At 40.8% G+C, this 24,461-nt stretch overlaps 1 protein-coding gene across 1 annotated transcript in view; it reads right to left on the bottom strand.

Moving 5' to 3' along the window:
* The window catches only part of agrn (agrin), a 174,368-nt gene that overhangs the window by 47,037 nt on the left and 102,870 nt on the right, over positions 1-24,461 (bottom strand). Inside the window, exons 15-20 of the mRNA XM_061800472.1 lie at positions 20,367-20,491; positions 20,152-20,257; positions 13,459-13,887; positions 10,665-10,790; positions 4,362-4,489; positions 831-945 (exon numbers count right to left, since the gene is read on the bottom strand). Of these exons, the coding sequence (XP_061656456.1) occupies positions 831-945; positions 4,362-4,489; positions 10,665-10,790; positions 13,459-13,887; positions 20,152-20,257; positions 20,367-20,491 (1,029 nt within the window). The remainder of the gene's footprint in view (positions 1-830; positions 946-4,361; positions 4,490-10,664; positions 10,791-13,458; positions 13,888-20,151; positions 20,258-20,366; positions 20,492-24,461) is intronic.

Genomic DNA, 24,461 nt, shown 5'->3' with positions numbered 1-24,461 from the left:
TTTTATTCTGGGAAAGAGCTTCAATGCTTTTATTTACTTTCACCATCATTATTCTTACTGCTCATGCGGTCCAGTTGTAGGCACAGTTGTACCTGATCAAGTAGATCACAGAATGAGGCATCAAACGGCCATAAAGAGCCGGATGTTCATGGCAGACTACGGCAGATGAATTGGATGACATCATGAAAAATTTATTTATTCAAAATATTGTGCTGGATGATAAATAGCTACCGGTAATTCAAAGCTAAGATAATGAGCTGGCTTTCTTGATTCAGATGTTTCTGCTAGTGTAGAGTTATGGATTTGGAACTAAAGTAAGCCATTTTAAAGTGTTTAAAGTTTTTTGGCCGGGAAGCCGGTTGCAAAAATGCTACAGCCAAAATTAATCAGAAGTCTTCTATTAGTATTGTGACAAAATCAGCAACCCCAACACACACATGCACGCACACACACACACACACACACACACACACACACCACACACACACACACACAAAATGCGACTAGGACCTATAACCAGAGGACTATAATATAGTTTTCAAATAAGAAAATTGGATTTTTCATTTGTTGGACAATGGCTTTATTAACAAATAGTACAATGAGTAACGATTCGGTTTGGATCGACAAGTCATTTGTTACTGTCAAAGCGGTTATCGACTGGGGAATGAGATGGCAAGTCCAAGCTCAACAACAAAAAATACATTTTGCTGCAGTTCTCACCATACATACAAAATGGAACTTGAACTGAGGGAGGTTTTGATTTTGGATCATTTCACAACCTTGAAGACTGGTGATTTTTTTTTGTCTTTTTGGCTCAGTTGTGTTCTTACCTGGTTTGAAATTTGCTTCCACAAAGGCCAGGATGGAGTTGCTGGGTGCCAGGTTACGGACACGAACACTCATGAAGTCTCTCCGTACTTCCGATTTCCTGAATAGGTCATTAAGCTAAATAAGAGAAGGGGACATGGAGAGCGTGAGAGGGGGAACTGGACAAAGGATAATAAATGAGGCTCTCAACAAGTGCCAACCTATCACTAAACCAATTTCATTTCTCAACAACTGTACTCTATCTGCTTGCTAGAAAGTGTGTGTGTGTTTTTGTGTGTGTTTGTGATTGGAAAAAAAACCCTGACATTTTTGCTAAACCCGTGACAGGGGCTAAAGCTTGAAGATAAATGTCGTGCTCCTGATTAGTTTTGCCCCAATATGTGGAAGCAAAATTCAAAGCTTCATAGTTCCAAGTTTATTTAAGGCCATGATACTTTTAGCTCGAAAAGGTATTTTCTGGTCTGACAAAAAGAGTTGTCTGAGTCTCCAAATTGGAGTTTCCAAAATGTCACGCTATCAGATAAAAAAGCAAACCATTTAAGTGTTTATAGCGACTTCATTGAAGTCTCTTCATTTTGTGCTGAATTCATCGCACTGACTCACCTAAATACGCATGTCCTCATTTAAGCAGCCACAGGACCTGCTAACCCACTTATCTAACATACGACTCTCTAAATATGCATAGCACTGATTTGACCAAGGCATACGATGTTCCATTTAATGACACTTTCAAAGAAATCTCATGTGTAACTTTGTGCGATCTCAGGTGAGTCAAAAGCCCAGAAAGAAAAATTGTCACTGACTCTGCGAAAGAAGTGAATGCTACCGCCACCAGAACCTCATGTCATGTTTTTCTTTTAAACTGAATGTAGCATTAATTCAGGCATAAACAAAACTCTTGAATTGCACCTAAGCAGCACAAATGGCTCTAAAACACACATTGTCCTTCCTTTGAGGGCTCTCATTATCTTAGTTTTTATTTGAACTAGATAGTCATAGTTGGTGAATATGAATGGTTGTTTGTCTACCGTATATGTGCCCTGTGATTGACTAGGGACCAGTCCAGGGTATTGTCACGGTGAAAATACCTTGAGTGAGATCACCAGCAAATTTTAACAGCCTCCTTCTTTTGCGTATAATTTTGCTTAACACCAAGAAGAAAACTTAATGTTCTCTCAGGACCTTCCAACAGTTATGGTGTGTTATACATGGTGTAACCACGAGTCTGTGCGTACGCATTGTTAATGAATACGTCCCAATGGGTCTCGTCGTCAGATGTATGTCTGTGGCTTGTGATTCTTATGATGCAAATATGAAATGGATCTTAACTTTTTGCACAGTTGCCCTCTCACTTCTCACAAGAGGACCTCGCATGTGTCCAGAGTGTGTGTTATGTAGAAGATGGCGAGCGGCAGCAGAGACACACAAGCTACGAGTTTTATCGGTGCCACTAAGACACACAGATCACTTTGAGCTATCGTAGATTAGGTCCCACTGGATGCTTGTGACACAGCTGGTAGATGTTGGGACTACACACAAGCGAATACATGTACACACAGGCAAGGCCTCATTTCATCAAGCAAGCGAGGCCACGGCTTGACTACAAAAGGGCCGATAATGACAGACACAACACAATGGATGAATTCAAGCAGTCTTGTTGCGTCTCTACAGATCTCATGCAACAACTACTTTAATCACCTTTTTTCAAATAACTTCACTCCTCAAGTTTACATACAAGCAATTTTGTTGCCCCAATTTTGCAAGCAATGGACATTTTTAGTTAAAAAATAAAAAGATTTTTACGTTACAATCTTGCAGCCGTGTTGCAGGGAGCTGTGCCATTTTAGAAGGTACAGAGGGAAATTGTCCTCAAATTATACACACTACGACTACAATACAGCGTATTGAGTTTAAAAGTGTGGGAGTCTATGAGGGAAGCCTTTTTGTTTTGACAGTTTTGACAATCTCCTATGTACCAATCCATCTAATTTGATACCACAAAAGTACTCAATAAAAATGAAGAATTTAACAATAGTTTGTTTTTTTATTTTAGTCAAGTCTTACCACCAACACTAGTTATTTGTACCACTTGTGTAACATTTAAAGGGTTTTATAGGTCTTAATTTTGAATGGACAAATCAGAGGTTGAAAAAGAACATTGCAGAGTATATATTTTTGTGTCATCGGAATAATGATTTCAGAGTGAAAAGTTATTTATTTGGTTTCTCAAATGTGAAAAACAGGCATTGATTGATTACTTATTACAATCTGAGTACTGTATTAGAAACAACGCAAAGCATGAAAATTTCCCACCTGGAATTAAAAAAAATGGACTGTCTATCAATCCAATACATTTATTGAATGCCCAGTTGTAATTATGATGTGCTTTATTTTATGTAAAGAAATACAAATATCCACAACTGCTGTTTATGGTATCCGAACTGCAAGATTCAAGTTTTCAAAACTATTGTAGTCATGTGCCTTAAATAAATATACCCATTAGATGACCTAAATTGAAGCAACGTTTTCCAAACAACGGAAGACTTGGTTGCTTGATGTTAGTCTTATTGAATAACATATCACCACTACTAAGTCATACTAAGTTTGTGATATTTTGAAAATGATTTGCCAATACGCTTTGATCAACATCAAACATCAGGGGCTGCTGTACTAATGTGATATCAATGTATACTCTACTCAGGTTGTCAGCAAACATGTTCTATTTCACTCTCCATCATCCTGGCACACTCGAATACCATTCACCATCCTCAGCCATGTCAAAACCTGCAACGAAACCAGCCTAAGTGGACCTGAAGGAGCTGGAGGAATCTGATTAGTCCAGCTCAGAGTGGAGTGGAGATTTGTCAAATGATGCTTTAAAAAATGACTTGGGCTCTCTCCAACTCAGAAGTTCCCTGCAGGAACTTTGAAGAGAGTTGGTGTAGTGGAAAAATGGAGGAGAAGGGTTCACATGCCAGCAATTTCCAACGTCAATTTTGGCTGGAAATGTTCTGGAGATGTTTTAAAGCACCAATTTATTTACCTCTTTTCTGCACTTGAATTGGCGGCTGAATAAATTGAAAATTCAACTTCACACACTGCGACTTCACACCAAATTTCAGATAATGATAAAGTTTTATGGCACTGAAACAGTTTGTAAACTCACTTCACTGACTTACAACAGCAAATCTGGAGGGTTTTTTTCTCCCATTTAATTTTGACCAACTGGGTGCCATGAAGTATTCATTTTCCTCTCAGTATTGTTTGTGTAAAAAACAACAACAACAACACAACTTGGTCAGCACGTGTGATTTCATAAGCAGGGCACAAGTTTTATCATATGCTGTATATACTATTGAAAAAATCTTCCACCGTTTGGCTGGCAATGTAAAATGGGAAGATAAGCGCAAAGCTGGCTTTGTGGGGGACAAAAAGGAAAAACAAGATTTGAGATTCTGACTTCTGAACCATTTTGTCTTTGGAAAAAAATGGAAATAGAATCACTTCGATGGACAATAATGCTCGGCACTTACAGCACTCTCAATGCTGCGGGCTGTCTCTCCGAAAAGTTCAGATTTTGGGTCCTCCATCTCGGGGGTGTAGACTATTTCTTGTCCCTCCACCTGGTCCAAGTGCAGGAAACCACTGAACTTCATTGTGGCTAGAGGGAGAGAAGATGAGATACTGAAACCTATGCATTTGTCTTCATCTCACTTCCTGCTGCCTTCACACACTTCATTTTCAAGTACAGTGCCAGTTCTGGGTTAGTGATGGATTGTGTGTTGGTGTGTGTCTGACAAAGGCAAGTTAGTGTTTGCTGCTGATTGGGTTTTTCACAAGACCGGTAGTAAAAGTGCGGGAGGGACACGTTTGGTGATGAATGTTGTGGGAGAGGTGGATAGTGAAATGTGAGAGCTTGGAAAGAATGTGAAAAGTCAGGCCATTTTCTTTTCTTTTACCAGACGGCGATTCATCCCAAAAGCTGGCTGAGGCATGGAGGGCTGAGTAAAAAGACAACATGTTATAGACACGTATAACACATGAGGGGAAAACACAACACACGCTATATGTTGGTATACTCATGCACACTGGGTAGACAGTATAGTACTAGAAAAATGACCAAGTTGTGAAAAAAGTGACAGTAAATGATTTAGTAAACTATTTCCTAAAATGAGTAATTTCATTGAAGCATCTTTTGCTTCCATGAGATCATTCATTCTTCTTGACGAGTAGTCTATTGGGATTTCTTGACTCACATATGCAAAAAGGAGTCATAATGCGAAATATAATGAGGACATTTCATGTGGGCTCTGCTGAACCATTTCAATAATGTTGATTTTGCTCTGTGGAACCCATTCTGCTGTTGATTTGGATGTATGTTCGGCACGCATTTTTCATGAGCTAAAGCAATTGCGATGCACGAAATGCAAAAACCTCAAACTGTTTAAAAATATCAATGCTCATGTGTCTAATGGGCACTCACAAAAGTTTAATTTTCATCAAAGAAATGATTGTCTCAATGCAACTGTGCAGGTTGCGTCGCACAACATCAATCAGCTCTCGGCACGATTTTACTCCTGAGTCGAGGGCTCCAAAGTGAGCGAGAATGTGCGAGATTCTGAGCTTCCATGCTGCTCGTAATCAACAGAACAAATTGCCCAAATCAATCATGGTTGCCCCTGTCTGAGCCTCAGCAAGAGGGAAATGGGAGGAGCACTTGTATGATTATCGTGAAAGATAGTCTTAATTGTCTCTTAAGAGCAGCAGGGTTGTGACTGATGCAGCCAAGCTGAAAGTGCACAGAAAAAGATGGTAGACACCGCACCCTTCGTTCTGCAGTACTTTTACAGGTGGTGACTCATTGATTCAGATCTAATGGTGTCCATAAAACAGAAGCAAACTGAACAAAGTCTGGCTGGCAAAATGAGCTAGGAGGAAAAAGCAAATCGGTTGAGAGAGTTTAAATGTGCGGGGAAGACAAACACCACAGAGGGTGATGTACCGGGCTGCTACTGTGATGAAGAATGGAATAAAAGTGGAGGGACAGAGCTGTTGGACATCAGCTTCTACTGAACTATGACGCATAATGGATGTCGGATGTCCACTAGCGTATGGAAGAGTTGAAGAGTAGCTGGAACTAAGCGCACCATTAACGCTCGCGCAAGCGATTGCCAGCTATTATCTTTGAAGTCATATCGTTGCTACTGCCTTGTTCAAATGTAACATACTTCAGGCCGACAACGACGTCGTTGCCCTGGAGGGAAACCGTAAATTCAAATGTAAACCCACATACCTGATTACTGGCTTTTCTCTAATTAGGTCTAGCAAACAGACTTTTTACACTTTGATGTGTCAATAGAGTGAGGCAATTAGAAAAGTGGAGTTAGGCTGTTGAAAGTGCAGCACCCGACCCCAATTTAGTGCCTTGTCCATCCTGCGTAATGAAGCATTTTAATGTGGCCCCTTTAATGTCAATCAGCTCTCGATATTTTAGACAGGAATGGGAAATTTAAAACGGAATTTACATGTCTGATGGAGTAATGTGAGGCAGCTCACTGGACTCCTCAAACACATGAATCAAGCGTGACATTCAAACATGAAAACTTCGGTTCATGAATTTAAGAAAATTAATAAGGATGCATGTTCTCCCCGTGCCTGTGTGGGTTTCCTCCGGGCACTCCGGTTTCCTCCCACATTTCAAAAACATGCAACATTAATTGGACACTCTAAATTGCCCCTAGGTGTGAGTGCGACTGTTTGTCTCATTGTGCCCTGCGATTGACTGGCAACCAGTTCAGGGTGTACCCCGCCTTCTGCCCATTGACATCTGGGTTAGGCTCCAGCACTCCCCGTGACCCTCATGAGGATAAGCAGCAAACAAAATGGATGGATGCTTTTACTATAGTTTGGACTATTTTCTATATATGAGTTTATAAGAATATATCTGAACACTAGATGCCAGCTGCAGTTTTCACCCTACAATCTCAAAAATATGAGGAAAACTTTGCACACATTTTTTTTAAATGAGAAATTAAAACACAAACAGGACTTTTGGATTTAGCGTGCAAATAAAATCAAGCAACACAGTCTGAGAGAAAAGATGGTGTATGAATAACTTTGTATTCTTACAATATTAAAATGTATCTAATCTTATATAACACACACACACACACACACACACACACACACACGCATGTACACAAAATCCATCTTATCAGTGTTTTAACAAATGCATTCTGATACAAATAATTTCTCGAGTTATCCATTTTTGCCATTATGTACTGCATTGCAAAATAACACAATCCCATTTATGAAGTGTCCCTGAAGCATCTCACGCACTCATACAGCTGCCACGTGCCTGCCTACAATAATTTGATCTTGAAGAGGAATACAAAATGTAACGAGCGCATCCTTTCTATTAGGATGTCCAAACAGGTCCTTCTGCTGGTCACTTTTATTATTACAGTTTATACACTGCATGTCTTCCGGAATAGCGGCATCGCACCAGTGCCTGTGATGTAACTATTGCGCACATGTACATCGCAATGATGCTCAAACAAAATATTGTGCAGCCCTAATACACACTGGACTGGCCATCACAGGTAGATTGGGAAGCAGCAACTGAGTGGAATTGGTCCTGTGTCGGAAGATGTAAAATTTGGTCAATTCTCCTTTTTCTCCTGGTAAGTTGCAAATTGTCACGCTGTTATGATGTCAGTCTATTTCAGTGATTCTCAAACAGTGTTAGAGGCCACATTAGTGTGTGCTTCAGGTGTCCCAGGGAAATTATAACATTTTATGTTTGTATTTCTTTCGGCTTGTCCCGTTAGGAGTCGCCACATAGTGTCATCTCAGATGAACGCTCATATTTGTTTGGCAGAGTTTTTCCTTGCTCAAAAAAAAAAAGATACAAAAATATCTTTTTTCATCCATTTATGCCAGTGAGGCATAGTGACGGACAAAAAAATGGTCATCTATTTGATGACAGGAAGTACATACAGTACTTAATGTATCTACTTTTTCTGATATTTTTATTTCTTGGTGTGCCAAAAGATTTTTCACTTGTAAAATATCTGCCCCAAAAGGTTGCAAATCACTGACCTATTTACATAAGTGACAAGGCTATCAGCATTCTGTATTCACACTCTTGGTTAAAACCCATGTCAAATTATGGTTTACAGTCCTGTGACAAACAGAACTGAACATTTGCTTTGTTCGGACGTTGATTCAATGGGAGGAGAAAAAAATTCCAAAGCGCCTATGAAGACCAAACAAGGCAAACTAATCTTCAAAATACAGTTCGGCATGCGGGTCAATGAATTTAATCTGACTTAGAATATTCTGGGATAGTGCAGGACAGAGATACTGCTCCAAATTTGCCAGTTAGATTAACACTGTTGGGACACATAAAAAAATAATTTGACAAAAGGGATTGAGTAAGCACAGAGCACTTTATCTCTTTGAAGCGAGTCTGTCCGAAAACACTGATTGGACTGAAAGCCCTTTAGTAGCCGATCCACTCTCTCTCCCTGTCAAGAGGCGGCAGAGATATAGCCTTACAAAACTGGATTGACACAGACCCGGTTCATCTGGAGAGAAAAGTGAGATGTAGCACACAGGGGAGACATCGAAGAGTGTCACTGACTCATAAAAAGTGCAGGTGAGTCTGGCCGAGATTAAAACTGAAGAACAAAATGTGAAGCAAGATCAAGATTTACCACAGAGACAATGACAGTTACTTCAAAGTACAGCAGCCTTAGAATCATTTCATTTGAGGATAAAGGGTTTGGGCTGATGAACATTAGAATCTATAAATATTATACAGTGAATACTCAGTTCTCAAAAGTCCCCATTCTCAAACAAATTGGTTTTCTAACGAAAATTTCAAGATTTTTGTACTTCCGATTTCAAACGAAAATCAAGTACTCGAACGCGCCTGAAAAAACCCGTAAATAACAGGACGCGTGCGGCCCAACCAGCTGACTCACGACGCACTTTGTTATTGTGTTTTACGCAGCCTCTGTACGCAGACGCGTCCTGGTAGCTACATTTACTGACTGTTTTTTCTTCCTATTGAGGACTATTAACCCCCAATCACGGCTCCAAAGAAGTGACAGTACATAGGTTCTTTGGGAAAAAAAAAAAGAACTTCCAGGGGCCTAACCCCATCCAAGAGATTTGATAGTTAAAAGTTTTGCATTGCTTTTTTTCTCGTGAAATTTCGTAATGCTCTGTACCATTAGCATTTCTGCATTTTTGTTTTTGTTAACGTAAGTTCCAAGTTAATGTTTTTGTATGTTAGTTTTTGTAAAAACAAAAAAACACATTTTGTTCGCATTCTTTCCACTCATTATTGTTTGTTTAAAGTTATTCTGCACTTTCGTTAATAAAAAAAGTTTACAAGGCTGGGGGCTGAGTCGCTACAGATATGGCAATGCACTCCCAGCCTAGCATATGCTATAACTAAAGCACACATTTTAAACAAAAAATAAATATATTTCTTAAATTATTTCATTATATAAAGTATTTAAACTCTACATATATTTCTACTATGCCATTTATTATCAGGAAAAGCTAAAAAATGCTTTTAAAAGCCCATTTTTTATACTTGAAATGCATTATTTCTTTTTTGATTATTTGTAATGGGAAATATCGATTCGGATTTCGAAAAAATCCCTTCTCGAACTGCCTTCTGGAACGGATTGTGGTTGAGAACCGAGGTTGTACTGTATTGTGTCAGACTCCGGTCATGTGATACTTTCTATACTTGAGGGACAAGAATGGGCAACAGATGATTTATTTGCAATATTTATGTAAGTTCAATGCATCTACAGTCCTGTATGTCAGGCAGTAGTTGGTAATGTCATTTTCTAAGAAACATTACGTGCATTAGCATCACCGACTTGTCCTGGAGCGTCATATACTAAAGCCTAATTCGAATGCTTCGCATAACTGCATTTAGGATTCAACATATGTACAGTAAGTTATGTGACTCCGATGACCTCAGTAGCAAACTAGTACATGTATGCACTGCAGAAGAACTGGAACTGAATGATTGTTTTCAGAGAAAAAGAAAGGTAATTTTTGACAACCTCCACTTTGAAACCTTGCACTGCAAAAGGACATCATCACGTTAAACGAAGGGCCAAACAACGTTATGACTTTTCAGGTGAAAATGTATATCCATTCGACAGCTCAGGAACTATGTGAACATGTCACATAATTTTAAAATTCATCGCAAATCTCACAGAAGCTGAGTAATTATTGCATTTTATTGGCCAAATCTTGAGAGGGACACTTTAAGCCAATGACACGGAGTGCATTCCGGCTCTTGTAGTTCCCACCCTCTATTATTTCATTAAACATGTCAGTTTTGTGAAAGGATCATCTTTTCAGTCATGACAAACTTTGGTCATATTTGTCCAGGTTAGATTTGTTTAGTTTCTATCCATCTGCCAAAATATGAGAGAGATGATTCATGAAAGCAGAGAAAATACCAGCTGTTCATCTGTTTGCTTACTGCAGATGGCAGCATATTAGTACTCTGAAAATAAACATTGGAAATGAACAGAAAAAATCAAACGGTCCTTTAGAAGGCACAAAATTGAACATATATGCAAAGAATATCCAGCGGATATTTTGCAAGTGATGTCTGCGTCTAATCCAAATTGCAATTTTAACCATGCCTAACACTGTTCATGGATTTAATTTCCATAAAGTATTGTTTTTGCCTAAAAAGCTAAGCTCACTGAAAATTACATTTTGATCCAGATTGAGTATACAGTAGGAGAACAAATAATTTTGGCTACTTTCTTCAGAAAGGACATTAAACTTACGTGGACAGTTGGTTCCCTCTTGGGTGCTGGCCGGAGTCTCACCGTCAGGGCAGCATCCAAATTCTGTGTTATCACATGAGGAGCCGTGGTCAGCGATGGGTATTGCAGTTTTCTCCACTGTGGCTCCTGGATGGGGGGGTGGGGGGTGGTGCTATTACTAGAAATACCATTGCAAACTACACCCCGAATAATAAAGATTATATCAAAATAATACCACTCTGACAATGTCTTTACTTTAATGTCACATTCAATTTCTTGTTATTTAGGTTGTTTTTCTTGTTTTAAGCCTGCTAATTGGCACTGGTTCTGTCTTCATGTGATGCAGATGTAAATTTCATATTCCATCCCATTCTTTCAGATATTCTCCTCCCGACAGTTCTCCCTGTCCTTTCCTTTTTTTTCAAGTCAGTCGTGAAGTTTTATCATGAGACACAAACCATTTGTAGTGTTTGGAAGACAAATTGGAATTGGAAAAAGCCCGGACAGACAGTAAATTAGTTTACTGTCATACACAGCAAATCTGTTATAAAACCCCTAGATAGTCTTTCTATCTTGAGATCTGACAGACAGGTAGCCTCAGTACATCTAATGAAGAGAAAAGCTATGAATGTATGTTTCCTGCATATGTGGCTGTTTAAGAATATAAAAAAAAACATAAATGTGTGTGGTCGTGTTCCCGACCAACTATGTAATACACTGCACAACCAGTGAACCTCCATCTTCTCTAATGACGGTGTCGGTGGCAGGGGCGTCTCGGCCGAAGCGGTGCAGTTTATGGTCGCTCTGAGATCAGAAATAATCATGGAGGCAAACAGCTAACGGCTAAACAAGTCATAAAGACGTCAAGAGACGGCGGGGACATTCTACTCAAGGACTTGCGGTCAAAGGAAGGAGGGGAGGAGAAAGATGAGGGGCTTATGGGGCATCTGTTGGAGTGTGGTTTGCAGATTTATGGATGGTGGGCTGAAGAGGAGAGGGTGGGGGATAACAGGGCGATCTGCATTGGCAAGGAGACTCACGACTCCATTGGGAGCCATAGGAATAACTGTCACATAAGCATGCACTAACACACGCGCACAGATAATAAATGTGGATTTCAATAGAGCCCTACTACACAGATCCGGTGTATGCATGTACCGTACCACATGACCTGCTTGATTCATATACTGTCTGTACTGGTGTACTAATAATGCTGCAAACTTATCTGGTCAGTTTCAATACACACAAAACACTTAGGAATAAAGTGTCAAAAATAAAATAAAAAAAACTCAGGGGTGTTTGGATAGACATTCATTCACACAAGACAGCAGGTCTCCTTGGTAGACACGCTCCTTGCGTCAGCGAGCATTGGTCAGCGTTTGACAGGAGAATAAATCAGAGATACACTGAGAGAGCGTGGAGGCGAGGAGGAAGAAGAAGAAGGAGGCCACAACGGGGGTTACGCTATTCTGACCATTCCATACGTTTTCTGCAAGCCAACAACTGGAGGTGTCTGGATGGAGGGAAAACAAGACGAGATCTGACGGAAAGGCGGCAGTCATCCTCGGGCAGCAGGGCATGTCGGGAAAGATTTGGGACCACTTGTCATGTGACTGTGACTGATTGAAGGCACCCTGTACGCACACATTCGCGATTCAAACCGCCCACTCATATCATCTTCTCAATTCAGTGCTCCAAAAAGACCCAGATACGGGCCAGCGGTTTCATCTGGCCGGCTGAAAGTGTATTCTTCTGCTAGCTATTTGAGAGTTGGAAGAATGACAGTATGGGCGGTAGGCAATGACAATGAACCAAGCAGATTCCTTTCTTGCTCATAGTGAGATATACGCTAACAGGCCACAATATTAAGATAACATGGGCAATATGAATAATCAGAATCATTAGCTTGGATTGACACTGTCAGGCAAGTATTCATTAGGATTGCATTAATCAGGGATGTCAAATTCTTTGCATTGCATCACAATGTATTAAGTTGTGGAAAGAAAGGGATCACTTGAGATTTTCTTTTTGAGTAACTATGAAATCGTTAGAAATTGGCATCACTCCCAAATTTAATGTTACTCTTACTATGACCTCTGCCAAGCTTAAAACTTAACTAAAAATAGTTGACTTGCATTTGTGTAAATGGATGTTATCGACAAAATACAAATGATATAATTAATTAAAAACTGTGTGGCTAAATCAGAATATAAATACATATAGCTATTCTGAATTTAATGGACATCTAAGTGCACTTGCTTTAATGTGGATTGAGTCCATCAATGTGAGTGTTTCTAATATTTTGACAGTCTCAATGTGCTAAATAGCAAACATGTCAAGACTACTCACAAAGTGCTCGTTACATTAAACTTTTCAGAGCGTGAAATTTCAGGAGGAACCTATTAAACACTATAACTTTTACAAGTTGAACTTAATTTGACATTTTATAAACCTTCGAATGCCTATGTCCCACTGTTCGATATTTCAATAGTTTTTGAACAACATGATGTTCTCTAACAAAGAGCTGAATAGCAAAATTCACTGTCATTGTGCAATGCATACCCCTGTCAGTGTCCATCACAGGTGAACTTTTCTTCTTCTTTTTTTTTTTTTTTTAATGCATTGAGTCTCACTAGACTGTGCAATTGTGGTCAATAACTACAAATTATAAAATAAAATAATTAACACATACTTGACTTAAAGTATCTAATGACATGAATATGTTATGGTATGACATCAGAAATTTGGTTCATACTCCCAATATTTATAGCTACAGAAGCATTATGGGTATGATAATGAAAGAGCAAGGATTTACCAAAAGGCTCCTCCGCCCCACTGGCCTCCGTTGGGATGCCGCTACCTGCTTCCGCTTCCTGATCCTCCTCTTCCTCAGCTTGGTCGTCTCCACTCTGCGCCCCACTGCCCGAACCCTCGAAAGAATTTGCAGCAGTCGAGGGGGCGGGGCTACTGCGAGAGGCGGTAGCGGCAGGGGTAAGAGTTGACCATGGTGACTGAGTTTGGATGTGGATGGAGTGGTGGTGGTGGTTTGTTTGCGCACGGTGGTGGGTGAGGGTGGGTGAAGGCGTGTTGGCAGGGGGCTGCATCGTAGTCTCAGTCGTCTCATCTGTTCTTGGAGGCGGGATGGCCCACACCTTATTATGATTTAAGGGGGCTGGCGTTGTGATGGTGGTGGCGGCGGCAAGGGGGGTTGGAGTGGGTCGCTCAGCCCGCTCGGAGATGGTTTCTGGTGGAGGGAAGGGGAGGAAGCAAGGAATGGATGAATGATTGAGGCAAGATGGAAATGTTTGAAACTTGTGACATTGACTGCAATTCCCCCTTTATAAGAAAAATTACACCAAAGGCAACATAATAAACAATTTTCTTCACTGATGACAAATTTACACCCTCCGTCTAAGTGATTGTCAGCAACGTCATTATGATACTACAATGAACACAGACTTGAACAAACTCTAAAATTAAATCAGCAACATCTGCATGAGGAATCTCTAAACTAGACCAGAACTAGACTTTCAGAATGCAAAGTAGAAAATGTAGCATCATTTTTTTTCCATTTAGGTTAAGTCTGAGGGCTCTATTTTCATGATGGGTAAATCCAGCTTTGTGTGAGGAGGCGGGTTACATCAGTGTTAGCAGTTTTGTCGACGGGGGTACATCTTCAAATTTAAAAGAGGGGTGTCTGAGCTGGTGTGGGCATGTTCATAGCCTACTTCAAGATTGGCCAATCGAACGACCTCCTGTCATTCCCTTTCAATAAGCCACAGTACTCTCGCATTGTGACGATTCTATATGGAGTAGTGGACCTTGTGTAAATGCAGCAATCCGCTTTGTCACTGCTCTTACAACGTACCTTTATTAGATACAGAACAGGCTGGTGAAAACGGGTGCCGACTTAAATATGCCTGCGGACCTTGTATCTATCACCTCCTACGTTCTTTTATGTGCTTGCACCCCCTGTACCTTTGTGGTGGTCAGTACATGGCATGATTTAAGAAATATAATAATGGTGATAATAGTGCGTTCAATAAATGGATTTATACACTCACGAAGAGCGTTAGATCTCTTGAAATAAGTCTGTCGTCCAACACCAGTCTGCCTCCATGTGCACTGGTTAAAAAAAAAACGAAAAAACTTTAGACCACCTGTGGCAAAACTTGAGACCTTAATCCTAGCAGACATAATTTTAGACAGACTTTCTGCCACCACATTCTCATTTCGTCAACCGCATCTCCAGGAGTATAACCTCCCTGCGCATATATGCCCATGTTGGTGCAGACTGGCCTGCTAAATTGGAAAACATGTGGAGTGAGCCTTGCACTTGCACAAAAATGAAAATGTGCAAGGTTTGACGCTCAACCCCAGTTGCATCATCTTCAAAAATGGAGCCGTGTTTTTATGATTTAATGCAAAGAGTGGTTAAATTACATTTACAGTTTCATGATGAGAAAATGTTACCATTACCATTGTCCGAACATTTTTTTTTTTTTTTGCCATTGTCCTATAGAGAGAAATATTACAAAATCCAAGCAAAATGGAGGTTCTAGAATGGAGTGTATTCGTCCAAGAAAAAGGTACCAAGAAAGTAATGGTAAATATGGATGATTCAACAGATGACACACAGAGCAAGATGCACGTTATTGTTTCAACTGTGGTGTGGCTGACTGGTTAGCACGTCTTCCTGTTTGTTTGTTTATACAGTATATGCCCTGCGATTGGCTGGTGAGCAGTTCAGGTTACATCCTGCCTCTCGCCCACAGATAGTTGGGATAGGCTCCAGCACATCCACGACCTTAATAACAATGAGCGGGACCGAAAATGCTTGGATTCAAGTTTCAACTGCACCTTGATCACATAGCATTGCAATCATTCCACAGTTAGTGTCCTTTTTACTCTTTTGCACACTTACTATTCATGTTTGTGTGTTGCATGTACACTATGCCAGTGCCTTTGAATTTTCCATCCATATTCACATGCTGCCTTGCAGGAGCAAAGCTTTAATCACCAACAGCCAATGCTGCTGGTGATGAATGATTGATAGAAATAGGCCATGGGAAAAAAAAAACGAGTTGTTTTAACTCAGGGCTTCAAAGACAGTTCTCCACTCACTGGCACAAACGTCGTCGACGCCACCACAAACAGACGAACAACAAACTCGCTCGGGAAAGATTCACTCAAACGATGGAGAAGAGAAGAAGCTCGCTGCAGAGAGACCATCATTATACACTGAAAAAGGACATAACTGTGTGTGATGAAATAACGATAAATAGGACAAAAAGTCCCCCTGAAGAAAAGTAAGTAAATAAGGAGATGCTACTTAAGCGAGTAAGCTGAGACAAGCAGGCTTTTTGTTTTTGGTTTCCTCACCACCCACGGGAATAAATGCATGTGGGTGGCAAAAAAAAATCCTCATTAGGATTCTCCTAACATTATGTGCATTGCCTAATAACGCCTCTATAATGGCCTTCTTGACTTCTTGACTGACAGTTCTTCACTGAGGTGTGAAACGCGATACCGCCGGGGACGGTGGAGACATAGGTAGCAGTGTCAGCTGAGACCTCCAAACGTTTTTGTATAGGGACAGATTTGGAGTGGAGCGTAAAAGAAGTGGAGATGGTATCATTGACATTGTGGCAGCATGTATTGCCGTTCTCCTTGGCTACACCTGTCACTCTGCATGCTGGTTTAGTGTCAGGTGGCTGGGTGGGTGTGCAGATAATGGCAGAGGCTCAGGTGAGGCAGGAGAGAAAAGCAACGCTGCATTTACAAAAGTACTGGCACACCTGCGGGGATTGCAAATGGAAGCATGCATTGGGTTTTCAGCAGTACCAACTTCCACTCTCTCGGGAAATCTTTCTAAAAGTGTCAGCAAGATTTTTTGTCCATTCACTGAGAAGGTCAAAGATCTTTAATCGTAGACAAAAGAGAGTACCTACTGACTCTGCTCATGCCACATGTATTTCACATGATTAGTCCAGGCATGTCTTTGTAGACCTCGATTTTTGCACTATGGTAGAAAATGGTCTCCATCAATTTATTTCTTCACATTTGAAACCACATAATTGAGGATACTTTCTTGGTATGGTTAGGCTGTACACCAGCAATGCTGTTTCCTTGACTGGCAGGCAACCAACAGTGTAAAATAAACCTTAATAACTGCATTTGTCAGATTGAAAAAAAACAAGCAACAGGCTTACATTGATACTGGGTCAGTTGTCACTTCCTATGTTTTGTCCAGTGTTTTTATCTTTACAGTAGCAGTAGTATTAGATGACACTGGCAGCAGTAGTATTTGATGACAGTGACATACAGTTCTCCCACCCGTCTGTCAGAGGCCTGACATCTATTAAATTGTCCATGAAGTGAAACATTTGGACACCTGTGGATTGAAAAGTGTGCTGTAGTGTACATATTTAAATATACAGTAGTGGATTAAAAGATGAGAGGACATAAAGCCCATCTTGTTCATTTCATGTTTTTCTGCATCAGATTCAATGCTCATCTGGATTCCTTTTCCTATTTTTTCCCTCTTTGCTGGCCAGTGAACAAATGAGCGGAAGTGAAGAAATCATTGTCAACGTGGTTTGTCTTAAACCATGTAGTTATTGTTGAAACATGGTTATTAAGATTGCTTGGCGTGTCAGCCATCCTCAGTTTCAAGGATGAGGGGGAGGAGGCACGGGGATGTAGGAAAGAGAAAGGGAAAGGGAAAAGATGGTGGCCAAAAAGAAGGGAGATAGAGTGACAAAGTAAACACATTAACAAAGGCAGCAGTGGGAGAGAAGATGGGAGAGCTTACAATGGGGGAAGGATGAGGGATTGAATAATGAGAAATAAAACCTCTGAACATGAGCTGGTGAAGGCAACAGAGTAGCTTGACTAACGCACAGGCCGACGATGCCATATGCTGGTGTTATTTGCCAATTTGCTGCAAACCTACAGGTGATAACACCATATGGGAGGAGGACATGTCATTTCCAAGTCAGTGGCCACTTCCCACCAGGGCCAGGATGTCTCATTGGTGCAAAGTGCAACCTTTGAGAATTGCACATGGAGGCATTGCAAGGCAGTGCTGTTTGTCTACCTCAGTTCAAGAACTATCTCTAATATACGGTGGTACCTCTAGTTACAAAATTAATCCGTTCCGGAAGTCGTTTCGTAACGTGAAACTTTCAGAAGTTGAAGCGCAAAGAAAAAAATTGTACTTTTCCAATGTGTGTTAACTTGTGACAGCTGCAATGTGATTCGGTAACAGTTGACTCTCCAAGGGGAACGAAAAGCAACATGGGTAAATATTGAAGTCCCTCCTAGCCAATGGGATGCCAGGAAGAAGCTCCAGAATCCAGCGCCCATTTTTCCCCTTTCATATCCTGAAATTTCCTTTGTAACTGGAGACAAAATTTTTCCGAGGAGGCGTTTTGTAACCTGAATTGTTCGTTACTAGAGATGTTTGTAAGTAGAGGTGCCACTGTAGAACAATTCCAATGTTGACATGACATAAGAGGAAATAATAATAATAAGGTGTTTTGATTGCAACCATTTAACATGACCTAACATTGGTACTATTTCCCATGAGAATATTTTGTGAACGGATTGTGTTCAACCTTGGAGTGTCTATCACACCTCAATACACAGTTAGATCCATAAGTTCATGGTGTTGCGTAGTGACAAATACAACACGGGCTGTGCGAATGTTCACAAATCAACAACGTCTGCAAACACTGCATGTCGACAGCAGGGGGGATGGAGGGCCCAGGATGGAGCGCAGCAAGGGGAAAGAGGCAGAGCTAATGCTAATTCGCACCCAGCCACACGTGAAATGAGCTCCAGATTGAACCCCTGAAGCCTACAGTAGCAGAGGAGATGCTTCCCGCCATGGAACCACATCCGGAGGAAAAGAATTAAAAGATCCTCTGTCAGGGTGCCTGTCTTTTCCTTCCCTGAAGGCATGATCGAAAGAGTCTGGGAGATAAAAAGAATTCTACTTCAAGGCTTCTTTTGGCCTTGCTTCCATGTGCGGCAACACTTGGTGAGGGATTACACACGAGCCACATCACAAGTGCCAGGCAATGGATGCATGACAAAGAAATAGCCTCTTTTTGTTGGTAACACACTTCTCAGAGCGTGTCAGGCCTGTTGACCTGGTTCCAGCATATCTTTGCTTTGATCAGTGTCCCTGTAACTTTAAAGATCAACTGCCTGGCTCCGAAGGATGAGGACAAAAGAGTCTGTCAAAGAGTCGCTAATGGAGGCTGGATTAGTTATCCTTGTGACACGTGTACAAAGGACTTGGTCACCTGGCCTGAGTGCACTCAGCGATGCGACTAAAGGACCATTTTCCATCCAAGGATGCAAAATGTCTGGTAATGGCTCATGTTCAGGGCTATACAGCTAGTCTTCCTCATTTTCGCTGCAACATTTCCATACCCTTCCAGTGTGGCAAAAGATGGGAGTCATTGTGACAACATTATCAGACGCTTGTCCTGTCGACCAAGAACACTGGTCTTCACAGTGTCCGTTGGCATCTGGACCAAAAATACCAGGAGCTATGTCAGTGACTAAACATATGTACTCTATATGTTCCATAATCTTTATAGAAAATGGGAAATGACCCACTTCCTAGAAGGGGTCAAAACCACGAAAGACAGCCTGTCAGAGCTTTTTTTTTTTTTTTTTTAGGCTTTCATTACCCTGAATCCTCTGCAACTTTGCTCCAGTAATGCACAGCAGTTGGCTTTCAACTTCTTATATTTACACAACTTGATGTACTGAAATCAACAGTGGAAACTCTAAGTTTGGAAACTTTGTTTGGTTTGTATTTTAAAATAGAAAAAAAAACGACAACCTTCAGTCAATATACAGGCAAATATTTTTTGTAAAATTAACATAAAAATCAGTTACCACAGTGATAAAATACCATCTTGGGAGGATGTCAGAATGTTGTATCTTATTGACTGCCACAATTTGTCAAAATGAAGTGAACTACGAATCTACTAATTAAAAGACTACCTTTGATGAAGGCATTTTACATACAAATAACACATTCACAGAAAATGTCCTACCCATCAGTTAAAGTGATTACTAATACAGACGTGACTCTCAAACAAGGAAATTTACAAATCCAACCATCTTGATAACTGTTTTGGCAGAGGTTTGACTTAAGGTGAAATGTGGACGACAGTCTGGACTAGTTGTCGGTTAGTCACAGGTTATTATTGTCAGTGGGAATTGATTCTGCACCAGCTGCACAAACATCAGCTTCAGTATGTGAAACACTGCACTACGAATAATATCAAGCAGATCTTAAACAAGCATGAAGCTCGCAATACATGCAAATGGCGATCAAAATTAAAAAATAAAAGTGATTTAAATTTCAGAGTTGAAGGCCATGAAAGGCTGGTGGGAGGAGGTTCCTTACACCAGAGCGTTTCGAGTTGTCATGTGACCAGACTGAAGAAACGTGTGTTGAATGAAGGCTTCATTTGGGGCTCACCTGTGCATTGTCCAAAGTGTTTCACTGTAATGTCCTTGTCCTGCCTGCAGGCAATAGTCCTCAGCTGGCAGCGGTCAGCATACGTCACCCCGTCGGAACCACACACCTGCTCCACAGTGACAGATTTAAGGGGAAAATGTCTTTATTCCCCACTGGAGCACACTAGCAAGGCTTCGACTATCGTCAGCTCCCCAAGACTGCGTTTAAAGACACACCTTAGTTTTGTTCCGCTCATCACAGTCGGGTGAAGGGCATTCACAATGGGCCTGACCATTCACCTCAATACAAGACGCTCCAAAGCTACAAACCAACTCGTCACATGAATTTGGCGCCTCTGGACCTGGAAGGGAAATTAGTGGATATTTTTAATAATGCTTGTGTTGACTTTCTGGTTTCAACATTCAAATGAACTGGCATTTGAATTTACTAGAATTTACCAATTTACTTTACTATAGGTAATATACATCCATCCATTTTCTTAGCCTCTTATCCTCACAAGGGTCGCAGGAGTGCTGGAACCTATCCTAGCTGTCAACAGGCAGGAGACACAGAGACAAACAGCCGCACTCATAACCACCCCTAGAGACAATTTAGTGTGTCCAATTAATGTTGCATGTTGTTGGGATGTGGGAGGAAACCGGAGTGCCCGGAGAAAACCCATGCAGGGACGGGGAGAACAAGCAAACTCCACACAGGGATGGCTGGGATCGAACCCGGGTCCTCAGAACTGTGAGGCCAATGCTTTCCAGCTGATCCACCGTGTTGGCAGATAATATACAAATTTGTGTATTCACAATTTTTTGTCCACGTTTGTACATTAGCATAGTGAAAATAAAAACACAAGAGGTTCACAGAGGTTTCCACTGGATCGTATAGCAATGATAATGAACTCTTTTAATCTACGATAATGTATATATGTGCAGTTATGAGTAGTGTTTTTTTTAACATACAAAGAAAAAATGGTGAATTATTGATAAGGCATATAATCTGTGTATTACAAACTCATATAACCCAAGGCGTTAATACATTAATATATTCACAAAGGAGTGTATTTACTTGTCAGATACATAAATGAATAATTCAGTTTTCCTGTAGCACATTAGCTCATTCAAACTGGCTCAGTGGCTCAAAAAGAATATGTTAAGGGTTTTTTACACTGCAGCTGCTGAGTGTGAAAGGCCCCCGCGTCACAACGCAAAGACGATACTAAAGGGGGCAAAGCCATCCCATAATTGGAAATGGTGATGTAACAGCCTAGAAGGAAGTCAGGAGGCTTTCCTCGACCAGTGGACGGAAACTCGACAAAATTAATGTAGCAGTGTTGGAAAAGAAAGCCCAGTTTTTTTTTTTAATTTAAGAAGTAGCCAGACACAACATCATGAAAAAAAGAGAGATAGGGAATATCCCATCCTTCACAGCAGCATCTCGCAGTTGAACTCATTTGTGTTTTGTAGTTCCAGGAAGAGCCCTTTGATGCGTGTTTCAGGTTTAGGATGTTGTTTAAAAGTGTCCTGCAGTGACGTCGCAGTGTATCATTTTTCTATTGGCGTAAGGTTTGGGATAGTGGGGCAATGCAATTATCATGCCTTCCTCCATTTCCCTCTTGTTGTTTGTTGTACAACTCCGCCAACTTCTCTCCAATTGGAGGAGCTTTTTTGACATCACCGCGCCAAAGCTTCCAAATAGAAAATTTTTCTAGCCAATGATGCGACGATGAGCGGCAGACGCCCTCTGCTTGGAGGCAGCAGTCCAAATATTCTGACGCCCCCACAACACGTTCTCAATGAATCAGAAAGTCGTCACTAGCTTTTCCAAATTTATTTATATTTTGAAGATGTTTTCACTCCAATGTAATTTGCATTGACTTTTTTGAATGTTTTTTTTTTTACATTTTTTTTAATGAGGTATCTTTTTAAAGCACCTTTGGAGCCTTAAAGTTACTGCTGCATGATCTGAAGGAGACTTGCTTGCTACCACCAGGGCATAAGTGGAAGGCCTTTGCATCATAGCTACATCATAACGGCTTAAAGCGCCCCCCGTCCTGGGCCCCGGCTTTCATGCGCCTCTACCTCCCAGAGCCTTGTGTCTTTTCATCTGACATGGTGAGTGGGGGAGTTGATCCCACCAGTGCGCCCTGTTGCTGACTTGATTGAGCTTTTGATTTCCACTCAATAGCTGATAGAGTGTCTTAATCAAGGAGCAGCATGGCCAACACGCAGTATGAGCTAACCTTTTAACCTAATTTAAATCCGGCCTCTTTTCATTCTACATCCCCAAGAATCAATAATCCTTATGCGGAAATAGAAATAAACAATTTTGAAGTTTTAAGAGTATATTTTAAGAGTGAAACGTTGGGGGGAAAAGGCTCCGCCAATGCGTCAACATTGTTAAATCTAGAAAATAAATGACTTACTATTGGATATTTCATAGATTTTTTGATTTGATACAGATAGTAATACAATAGAGTAACACAGCCATACAAAAAAATTCAATGAGAATAAACTCTTTGCATTATTACAATAAAGCAGGAATCATGAGAAAACCTCTACAATACAAAACTTCATTACAGAAATTGTTTTTGTAGGAGAAGAAAGTTCTTATTTTGTTAAATTCAAGTTGTAGTTTGAGAATATATTTTTTTATTTTATACAAATATAGATGTTATATCATTCTAACAATCCTGCAGTATCACAAGAAGAAAGTTGTACATTTACAGGGAAAAAGTCCCAATTTCATGAACAAAGTTGCTGTTTTATGAGATAAAGACTAAATAAGGACTGACAATATTAAAATAATACAAGCACGATTTAATGCAAATTTACTATTATTACAGGAACAAATGTATACCCGCTTAAAGGGCCACTGTCATGAAATGGATGATTTTTAGTATGTTATTAATGAAAAAACAGCACCCAATATGGGCCAATGCGTTTTTTCACCACAAAACATGATTTTGACGTATACAGCTTTTTGTAACTCCCGCCATGAAAATCCTCTCGGGGGATTTGTTTTCGAGAAGCAGCAGGAAGTGACGTAAAGGACAGAAGCGCCCCCAAGTGGACTCGTTTGTTTTCATGAGTTTTACCTCCGGGAAGGTAGCACGTTGTTCTTTCGCGTTAACCAAAATGCTGGCTGGTTGCATTGCTTGAACACCCGGGAGAATGGAATTACCCTTCATTAGTTTGCAAGAGACCTGGTTCGTCATGAAAAATGGATTGCACGGGTGCAGAGGACGAAAGCTTCATGGGTTCTAAATGACAGGTAGGTGTGTATACAGCTACTAAAAAAAAATAATAGTTTGGGGTGGACCACGTAATCGGTCTCTCATAAAGTAACAAAATATCCGCGTACGAAATCTGTCGATGTGCACGTCCGACGGCGTCGGGCTGCTGCGTCGCTTCGCCAGCGAAGGCTGCGCTTCGGGCTCGCAGAAGGGGGAGGCTCTGAAGAACGCAGCACCAATGCCTCACTCAGCCGCGTGCGACAACAACGCAGTAAAGCGGCCCGGCTCAACTGTGTTGTTCATCGCATACTGCGGTGGCTATGAACAACCCCCTAAAGCAGCACAGCTCGGCTCCATTATAAGCCACCACGGCGGCGAAAATGAGCCACACCGGCTGGCTGGGATGGGCCGGGATGGCTCATCTCGACCACGGAAGTCGATCAGACGGGGAGGCGGTTTGGCCGTGATCGCATATTATCCGAATATGGCTCGAAACAATAGTGTAATATTGCCCCGGTAACTTCACTCGGATGTGTGGTCTTCTCTTTTTCGAAAAGAGCTTCCGTGTCAGAAGGGGCGTGTTCGTCTCCCATAGTAGGGTGCACCGCGTGTATTCATTGGCAAATGTCCGGTTGACGTCACGGACAGAGGATGCAACCAATATGGCGACCACTTGGATGTCGCAGAATGACACTTCCGCGCGCTCTCCGCTCACATTTATTTTTTGGAATAGACATTGAATTGAATAATGTTACATGTATTTTTCATTACAATATCTATTTTAGAATGTTTATAGGTATGACACTTGACCTTTAACTTATAACTGCCATTGATTGCTTTTAAAGTCAAATATGTTAACCGAGAGGGCTCGCAGTGATTAAATATGTACATATATCCCCCCCCCAAAAAAAAAATAAATGAAAGATACTATTATCAAAAAATGTAAAGAGTAAGTTGCACCTGTATTGCAACATAACGATAAAAACAGCAATGAGTAATGTGCTATTAAAATGTACTATATTGTCTTACTTGCTCGTAAGAATTGTCTCTCTAATAGACACTAGCTCACCCCAAAAAGTGGACTGCT

This window comes from Syngnathoides biaculeatus, chromosome 2 (genome assembly GCF_019802595.1).
Source record: "Syngnathoides biaculeatus isolate LvHL_M chromosome 2, ASM1980259v1, whole genome shotgun sequence".
Taxonomy (NCBI): domain Eukaryota; kingdom Metazoa; phylum Chordata; class Actinopteri; order Syngnathiformes; family Syngnathidae; genus Syngnathoides; species Syngnathoides biaculeatus.
The sequence above is the reverse complement of the archived record's forward strand: the minus strand, read 5'-3'. Positions and strand labels throughout refer to the sequence as shown.